We start from the raw sequence: 10,031 nt of genomic DNA, 5'->3' as shown, positions 1-10,031 counted from the left end.
ATTTTGAAAGAGATGCATCTTAGCTCTGGAAATTGTTATTGAATATGTCAATGCTGTTGTAATGAAATGCTTCTTCTAATTAAAAAAAAATGATAATGATTTTTAAATCATTGTTAGTGAAGATCTCAGAATGATTCATATAAGACACCAGATACAAAAGATGCTTTAAAAATAGTATCTGCTTGGGAAGGGCAAGTGTAGTTACTATTCTTCTTGGTATTTTATTATAATCAAATAGGTTAATGCTGTTGTAATGAAATGCTTCTTCTAATTAAAAAAAAATGATAATGATTTTTAAATCATTGTTAGTGAAGATCTCAGAATGATTCATATAAGACACCAGATACAAAAGATGCTTTAAAAATAGTATCTGCTTGGGAAGGGCAAGTGTAGTTACTATTCTTCTTGGTATTTTATTATAATCATAATTTCCTGGGGAGGAAATGGGAAATAATGAAAAGGCCTTGACCTTTGAATGGTCTAGGGATATGAGTGGAGGCTGAATGCTGAAGGAGAAACCCACTGGCCCTGGCTTACTGGGTGGGGAGGCCTTCCTACGGCTGTGGGGGATACTTCACATTGCTTTCAGAATGTTAGGAGTGACTGCAGCTCCAGTGAAGAATAAAGCAGTGCCCATCAATCAGAGAGCTTATTGAAGGAGGAGAACCTTTAATGGCTTTAGGAACTTCATTCCTGCAGTCTTCATTGATTATGGAGAGCTGTACAGGTGGCAGAGAAATTATGCTCAGGTTACCCTCACTTCACAGCAAACTCCTATTACTGATGACTGTCTCCTATGCATTACCTGTGAACTGGAATTCTCTGAAGAAGCTACCCCCATATTAAAGATCATGCAGACTGCTGATCTCAACTGGCTACAGGACTGTGACTGTGGAAAGATAAAATGTGGCAGGTCAAGAACCTGTATTATCATGGGTTATTTTAGGACCTTTAATAGCCATTTACCATAGCTTTTATATCTAACATTCCTTTCAATATTAAGTAAACTTCTCAGATGTATCATTAAGCTTAGCAGACCTGTAGTCTCCCTCAATCCTAAAATTAAAAATGTAAACACTGAAGAAATTTTTAAGATTCCTCCCTGGCTTACAGCCCCCAAACCCTCCACCTGATACTTCCACCAATCTGGTTGAAAGAAATGTATCAACTTATGATTTGTTTTATGATTATAAAAGTTCACACCACAAATGGGACATAGCATCCAGGGCAACCTGAATCTGTGCTCTGAGCCATGGTCACTCATTTGTCTCAGAAGAATTTTTTACTCCTTTTGGAGCAAGAGCTTTGTTGTAATATCTCAGTAAGTTGAACTTTATGCATTTTGAATTCAGAGTGAGATAATACACTTAATCTTTTTAAAAAATATTTTATTTATTATTTTTATTTTATGTGTATATTGCCTGCATGTATGTGCGTGCACCCATGTCATGCAATGCCGCGGAGGTCAGAAGAGGGCTTTGGAGTCCCCTGGAACTGGAGTTAAGGACGGTTCATAGCCGCCATGTGGGTGCTAGGAATCGAACCCGGATCCTCTGCAAGAGCAGTCAGTTCTCTCTACTGCTGAGCCATCTCTCCAGCCCCACACTTAATCTTTTTTAAGCAAAAAGTTTCTATACCAATGAATTTTATTTTAGTCAATAAATACAGTTCAGTCTAAAATTATCAGTTTCCTCTAACTGAAGGTTCAGGAAAGGATTCTTTAGTCAAGACTTATTTAGATTCAAAAATGAATTTGCATGTGTAAGGATTGTGGTTTTATGAGCTGGACTATATAAAATACACCTCTTACCAACTTTGAAAATAGCAGGACTCAAAGATGAGGGAATGAATGACCTATGCCCAGTTCACTGGAGCTGAGTGTTCTTCACAGAGCCCATCTCTACTTTCCTCTCCTGCCCACCTTTCTCCCTTCCTAACCTGCAGTGCTCTTCTACAAAAGGAATTCAGTGCTGTTTGAAGTATTCTAGAATTTGGCATTTGGGATAGCAGGACTAGCCTTCTGAGTTGTTTGGGATTTTGAGGAAATTAGTTTAACTTACTGCTCTGATTCTGATCTGGATATGACACATCCTAAAAGGGAGTCCTGGGCTGCAACTGTAAATGTGCTGTTTGCACCGTGGCTTTGTGCCTCCTTCCTTTCTGTGGACTTAAAAGTACTGTGGTTGCTTATTCTTTCTGTGCTGCAGTCCCTAAACTGTCTTAGTCAAGCCAGGCCTGAGCTAGCTTGAAAAGGTATATACCCTGTGTGCACTTTCAATGTTTTTTAAAATACTTGACAAACGTGAAAAAGGAATTTCTAGGTTTAGCTAAAATATTTGTTTGTTTGTTTGTTTGTCTTTTTGAGACAGGGTCTCCCTGTAGCCCCAGCTGTCCTGGAATTCACCATGTAGACCAGGCTGGCCTTGAACTCACAGAGATCCGCCTGCCTCTGCCTCCTGAGTGCTGGGATTAAAGGCCTGCGCCACCACGCCCAGCCTATTTGTTTATTTTTTTACAAAAGCTTGCAGTTGTGGATTTTATTATTTATGCGCATAGTGTGTGAGTGTATATGTGTGGTGTACATATGCATTCCTGTGGAGGACAGAGGTTCAACATTAGGTGTCTTCCTCTATCACACTGCGTTCTATTTTTAAAGGCATGGTCTCTCACCCCAGAGCTCACTGATTGGCTAGACTGGCTGGCCAGTGATCTCTGGGAATCTGCCTGTCCTCTGCCTACCCCAGTGCCAGGGGTACCAATGTGAGGCCATGTCCAGTTGTTTTGTGGGTGCTAGAGATCTAAATTCAGATCCTCGTGCTTGTGTGGCAGGTGCTTTGCCAACTGACTCATTTTTTCAAGCCCCTGGTTTTATTTTTGTGTATGTGGATGCTTGTTCATGTGGGGGGGTGGGTACACAAGGGTGGACTTGCACATGTATCTGTGTGTATAAACCAGAGATAAACCTTAAGTCTTGTTCCTTAGGAGCTGGGCACCTTGCTTTAGATACAGCATTTCTCCCTGGAACCTGAGATTCGAGGATTGGGCTAGGTCGACTGTCCAGCAAGCACCAGTGATCTTCTCCAGTGATGGGTGCAAGCACTTTACCAACTAAACTATCTCCCCAGTTTTGGATCCTTTTTTAAATGATAGAAATTTGACCTGAAAATATATAAAAGGATATCAAGAAAAAATTTTCTCAATAAAAGATAAATTAAAAATTTGACAGAATCTCACAAAATTTCTCCCCAACGTCTGTGCCTGCTGGACCTTGCACACAGTCTGCCTGAATGTTTACTATGCTGTTATGTGGGGGTGTGTGAATTGTTTTGTCCATTACAATGTGTGGAGCTTTGGACTGTAGATTCTGGAAGATTTGCCTTGAAAACGCCCTACAGTAAGCTGGAATCACCCCAGGCTGGGATAGCCAGATATGGCAATAGTGGGACCCTGCAAGACCAACTGTGCTGGCCCAACAAAAGGTCCACAGGAAGCAAAGGGTGAGGACCCGGGTCCAACTGGCACTGCCGCCTCACCCACCTCATTTCCTCTAGATCCTTGGACTCTTCTCTGGACACTGACTGATTCTCTTTCCTCCCTTGTTGGTTACCATCTGTCTATCCCTTCATCAATGCAGGCCCAGTTCAGGTCTCACGGGAGCAGAAAGTGACCAGTGTCCACCAGGGACTCTATCTCTGGGAGACTCTCCTTCCTCCTGGGGTACCCACCCTTCTCCCGTGGTCCACCTCCTCAAATACTGCACAGACCCTCCAGAATCAGTGCTGACAGGTCTCATATGGACTCCTGCCCCTCAGCCTGCGGTCAGCAAAGCCCCGCCCTCGGTCCGAAGGCGCACAGGGGCGGACATGCGCATTAAGCGGTGGCTGCGCCTCGGCGTTGTCGTGGTGATCGGCCACGCCCATCCGGCCAAGTGAGGAGAGGGCCAGGGGTTAAAGGGGGGTTCCCGGGGGGTGAAAGGTCGCGTGGTTTTGTTGTGCCTGGGTTCGCAGTTCCTGTGTAAAGAGCTCTGTAGGCCCCATTACCCTGGGGAGGAGGGCACCCTGAGAGGGCTGCTGCGACCCTGGGGAGGCTGGGGCGGCCGGGGACCCGAGGGGCTGCAAAGACGCGGGCGGAGAGTCGGGGCTGAGGGCTGGGCCGGGTCCTACGGGACCCGAGGGGCTGGAGGAGGACCTTGGGCCGCCAGGAGAGGGGACCCCAGGGGCGGAAGAGACCCGGCAGAGCAGCGGAGGGGGTTCGGGGCGGGAACCGAGGGGCCGAGGGGCCCGGGGAGGACTGGGGGCGGGCAGGGGGCGGGGAAGGAGGTCGGGCGCTAGGATTCTCCTCCTGAGAGGCCGCGCAGCTCCTGCCCGCAGTCGGGGAGCAACGCTGTGTCGGACGCCCGAGATGTGGAAGCTGAGCCGAAGCCGGGTCCTGCTGGACGAGCCCCCCGAAGAGGAGGACGGGCTGCGTGGGGCGCCTGCGGCGCCAACAGCCGGCCCGGCACCGGTGAGTGCGCGCTGGGGGTGCGGGTGCCCAGGAGAGGTGAGGGGGGCGTGCAGGGTGCGGACTTGGAATGACCGGACGCCTCTCGGGGCTGCGAGGAGGCTGGTCCCGGAGGACTGGGGTCAGTGACCGGGTCCTGCAGGTCGCGGTCCCTCTTTACCGCGGGGCGCACCCTGGTTCTTCACGCTCTGGCCGGCGACGCTGCCTTCTCGCTGCGGCGCAGGGCTCCAGGGTTCCGCCTGCGACTTCAGGGGCACGAGACGGCCGCCTGCAGGCCAGGTGCTTCTGGGGTGGAAGAGACACGGAAGTCCTGAATCATGGTTACCAGGATGGCCTTTCCGCTCAGGCCGAAAAGCTTTAGGTGACCACAACAATGCTCAGAAGGCTACATACTTGTTTGCACAACACGTATTTCCTTTTCTTAAACCTTTGATTTATTTTTTTTTTTATTTTTATTTTTTTTGAGGAAGCTTGACGCCTTTATACAGAAAATTGAAAGGCTTTGGCCCGACGATTGTGAAGATATGTTTGGAATGTCTAGAATTTTTTAATTAAAATGATCCCAGGTAGATCCTGTATGCATACATAACCTGCGCCTACCCTTTTTTTCCAGTGCACTATTCGTTCCCTTTCGTGTGCAATGTAATTTGGGACACAAATCCAGCCTTTTTTTTTTAAGCATAAAATTTCTTTTGAATTAATGTTTTTGGTAATCTATTGCGGAAGTCGTTGATGGGGTAAATCTTTCTTTTGGGGACTTGGAAATAGAAATTGTTTCTACCCTAGTTGGAGCTAAAGAACTTTCTTAGGAATTAGAGTGGTTTCATCTCAAGTTTAATATCATTCCCAACTCACAGAAGTTCTAGTTGATGACCTTAAGCATTTAAGAAATCTTATTTGAGAAGTTACCTTTTGATAGTCTTAGTGCTTACCTTTTATTTTTATAAGCGCTTAAAAAATTATTGCATGTGAGTGTATTGCCAGCATGCCTGTAAGTGCACCCATGTCATGCAATGCCCTCAGAGGCCAGAGAGGGCGAATGATCCCCATGCGGGTGCTGGAATTTGAACCCGGGTCTTCTGCAGGAGCAGCCGCTGAGCCATCTCTCCAGCTCCCTTTTATTTTTAACTTTCAAACTTTTATAGCTAAACAGCAACAAGTAAGTAAAATAATAAGCCTTTATATGTGATCTTTAGCTTTTAGATTGGCTTCTTCTAGCCAGTAATACGTGAGGATTGTTTGGTGTCTTTTCATGGTTCAGTGGTACATTTATTTTTGGTGTTGAATAATATCCCATTGTCTGGATAAACCAGTTATCTCATCATTTACCTGCGGAAGAATATCCTGGTTGTTTCCAGGCTTGAACAATTGTAACTGAAGCTGCTGTAAACAAGCAGGGTGGGGTTTTGGGGGACATAAAATTTCAACTCATTAAAGTAAGTAACAAGAGTGTGATGGCTGGGCTGTCTTAACAATATGTTTAATTACTCTGTGTGTGTGTGTGTGTGTGTGTGTGTGTGTGTGTGTGTGTGTGTGTGTGTGTATGGTGCGTATCAGTGTTGGCACACGGGCATGTGGAAGTAGGGAACGACTTTCCAGATTCAATTCTTGTTTTCACTTCGTTGAGGCAGGGTCTCCCTTGTTTCTACCACCACACAGCTCACTCCAGTATAGCTGGCCTCTGAGGTTCAGGCTGATTCTTAGGTCTCCACCTCCCATCTTCCCATAGGAGGGTTGGGATTACAGATTAAACAAGGTTGTCAGGCTTGCATAGAAGGCATTTTTACCTGCTGAGCCATCTCTAGAGCCCCAGAATACATTTAATTTCATAACAGACTGCTAACCCATCTTTCACTATGGCTATAACATTTCCACCAGCAGTGAATTCTTCCTGAAGCCCCTGTTGCTCCAAATCTTCACCTGTATTTGGTGTGTAATTGTGATTTTAATTCACCCCCACACCCCTAAGATATAGAGCATGTGTTCATGTGCTTATTTGTCATCTGTATATTTTTGGCAAAGTGTCTTTTAAGGTGTTTGCCAGTATTTTTAAAACCTGGATGTTTGTTGTCTTAAGACTTTATATATTTTGGATAATGATCCCTTATCAGCTACGTTATCTTCAAGTATTCTCCCAGCCTATGGCTTATCTTCTAATTCTCTTCACATTGTTTTTCGTAGAAGTTTTTTAATTTCAGTGTGATCCAACTTATCAATCATTTCCTTCATGGATCCTGCCTTTTGGCATTGTATTTTGCAAAGCAATTGCTATAACCCGGGACCCATCTAGTTTTTTCCTATGTTATCTTCTAGTATGAAGCTTTGGGACTGGGGATATGGTTCAGTGGTTCATGATCTAGTATGGGCAAGGCCCTGGGTTCAATCCCAGCTATTACAAAAACAAATTTTGAAGTGAGCTTTTGATTGTGTTACTTTATTAAGGACATGTATACTATAACATGTTGAAAAAACTTTGCTATAGAAAACCAGGGAGTTGATCTTGGTGGTGTAGGGCTGTAATCTTGGCGCTCCAGAGACTGAAGCAGAAGATCACAAATTGAGTTTGAGTTATACAGAGAGATGGGAGATGGCAGTAGGGGAGAGGGAGACTGAGACTTGTTAATTGTGACAGATTGGAAACTCTGACTTAATTTCTTCAAGAGCATTGATATAAACCAAAGCTAACTTCTCTTGGAATTAAATTTTAAAATTCATGACAAGTCTATCATAAAACTGCTGCCTACAGAATTTTATTTTAAAGTTGAGAGAAGTTTGAATTAATAGGTGAGTAGGATTGATTGCTAAATTTGCTGTCCTATTTCAAATTTGTGCTCAAATCTGTTTCATTTTTTAGTCTTTTGGCCCTTCCCACTCCTCCAAGAGAGACTCAGCATGTGAACTGAGAGTGCAACAGTCTGATTCTAGAAAACATTGTTTATATTCATACTTATCCTGTGTACTTCCTTGAAAATCAGGTCATACAACTATGATCTGTTTCTGTTTGTGTGTTTGTTTTTAAGAAAAAGTAACTTAAGATTGGAATGTTGGGCTCTAAGTTTGAAATGTGGAACACTTAAAACACTAGTCAAACACTCAGATCATTACTTGGACTAAAATTGTTTTAACATTGTAAGAACAAATTTCCTTGCACCTCTCTTTAGATTATTGACTTTTTTGGTTGAAAATAAACAACTTATGGGAAGCACTAATTGGACTTACTGGGTTATTTAAAAATAAATAAATAAAAGGACACGAAGTTGGGGGACATATTGTGCAGGTTGGAGGAAGACATAGAGGTAGATACGATCAGATTTCATATATGTATACATGTATGAATTCACAAAATAAAGATGAGCCTCCCTTGGATAGGGCTTTATATCTAAGATGTCACTACGAAACCATCTGCTTTTCCTCCTCATCTACCGTCACTTTTATCCGCCATTCTCTGGAACAGTTTTTGTGAAATACTACTGCAAAAGATGCTGCAATGGTTCTACGTTTAAGCAAATCTAAGAAATAACAGGTTAGCTGGGCGTGGTGGCACACACCTTTAATCTCAGCAAAGGCAGGTGGATCTCTGTAAGACCCAGGCCAGGCTGGCTACAGGGGGACCCTGTCTGTCAAAAAAAAAAAAAAAAAAAAATTGAAGTTGCTGATTCATATGGTACAATATTTCTGGATGTTATTGTTGGGTCATAACTTCTTTCTTCTGTTCCAAGGGGATGCATTATTAAGCAAAGAACATTTATGCAAATATATAAATTTATTTGGAAGCGTATGCTTTTTCACTGCAGTTTTCTGTATCTTGATTTTTTTTTTTTTTTATAATGCTCAGTCTCATGGAACACTTCCTATTCTAGCTTTCCTAACTAAAAAACACTCAAGACTGTGTGATACCAAATGTTACTAAATAAGTATGCCAAAAACTATCTAATTAGGTCTCAAGGTTATTGAAATCACTGAGCTAATTTTTAAAAGATTCCTTAAAGTTTTGTGGAAATACAGACAAGGAAATGTAGAGTTGCCTGACATTGTCACAGTTTAGATAGGCTTCTCTTAGCTAACTGCAGGCATTACACATTTAGGTATAAACTAATGTCTTTACAAATAAACTTTGAGGAACTTACAACACATTTTCATTCTAAATTTTTTTTGAAGGCTTAGGTGTAATTACAGGCAATAAAATCAATCAACCAGTCAGATATTTTTAATGTTTGATGGTGGTAAGGACCAGAGTGGTACTCCTTGTTTGGTTAGCACACACCATCCTTTCTGGATATTTTCTGTGTATTTAAGGTGGATGGAAGATGTAAACAAGAAAGTTTGGTTGACTTGACTTCTGACTCCAGATAACCAACACTGGAGTTCCTTTTGAGGGATTACAGTGGGGAAGCAGTAGGCTCTTAGGATAGGATATAATTCGTTCCTCTATCCTGTCCCACTCTGTCTCTATAGCTAACATTTTATTACTGTTTTCCCTGAGTTGTTTTCAAAAACAGAAGCAAATGTGTGTCCTTGTCAATGCAGTGGTCAACCTATGGGATATGCATCTGTCCCTGACTTTTTTCACTTAGTCATGTTACAAATAAGTTACAAATCTCTTTATGAATACCAAATGTTCCCTCATTCTTTGTGCATTTCTGTGTGCTTATATGTTATGTAGTTGTCTAGCTAGGTGACCTCAACAAGAGTATAATAAGCTGACGGCTTACACAGCAGATATTTATTTCCTGGGGTTCTAGAGGCTACAAGTACAAAATCAAAGTGCTGTAGATTCTATTTGTGTTGTATGATAGTTTTATTCATATGAAAGGTAGAATAATGCATAGTTAAATGAGAAAAGTGGGTTGTAAGAGAACAAGTATAACTATTCCTCATTTTTTTATCTTTTTTCTTAGTGTATAGTCATTGTATGTAGTGTTGAGTTTCATAATTCTCCCCCGCCGGTCTCTCCTCCTAGCCTGGGTCCTGTCCCATTACTTGTCTTGGTGCCCCAGACACCTGGAGAAACACCACTACTGCCTGATCCTTTGCATCCAGACCAACTCAGTTCCTTCTCGGGTCCCCAGGGGCACTCTGGGCCTGGCCCTACCCTCACCTCCCCCTGCTTCCCTGGGTCTACACAACCTGCCAGCCTCTTTCCTGGATGCCAGGCTGACCTTTCCTCTTCCTGGACTTTTGCATCCAGACCAAACCAGCTCCTTGGTGCAGACCCCAGTGGCCCTTGGGGCCGCTTCACACCCCCATTTTCCTTTGCATCTCTGAGTGACACGGCCACCAGCTGCCCTAGATCAGCATATTTCCTGGGCCCAGCTCCAAGGCCAGTCCAAACCCCGAATTCCTGAGGCCAAAATCATTCCTGGAGGGACCCAGACCTTAGGAGAAAGCCTGAGAGCATCTGATCCTCATCTGACTTGGGCCTCTGTGGGAACTCCTGAAGACAAAAGCAATCTGGCCACTCCAATATGAAATCAAAAGAGAGAACTGGAAGCTTAGAGGAACCAGCTTTTCATGCCCAGAAAGTAAACCAC

The 10,031-nt window shown here is 43.4% G+C and overlaps 1 protein-coding gene across 1 annotated transcript in view; it reads left to right on the top strand.

The window, feature by feature from the left end:
- Positions 1-4,325: 4,325 nt before the first annotated feature.
- Tdrp (testis development related protein) overlaps positions 4,326-10,031 on the top strand; it is a 43,549-nt gene continuing 37,843 nt past the window's right edge. Inside the window, exon 1 of the mRNA XM_017797482.2 lies at positions 4,326-4,503. Within this exon, the coding sequence (XP_017652971.1) occupies positions 4,402-4,503 (102 nt within the window). The 5' untranslated portion in view covers positions 4,326-4,401. The remainder of the gene's footprint in view (positions 4,504-10,031) is intronic.

This window comes from Nannospalax galili, unplaced genomic scaffold, assembly GCF_000622305.1.
Source record: "Nannospalax galili isolate Female #2095 unplaced genomic scaffold, S.galili_v1.0 scaffold134, whole genome shotgun sequence".
Lineage (NCBI taxonomy): Eukaryota > Metazoa > Chordata > Mammalia > Rodentia > Spalacidae > Nannospalax > Nannospalax galili.
This window is presented reverse-complemented; position numbering and strand designations above follow the sequence as displayed.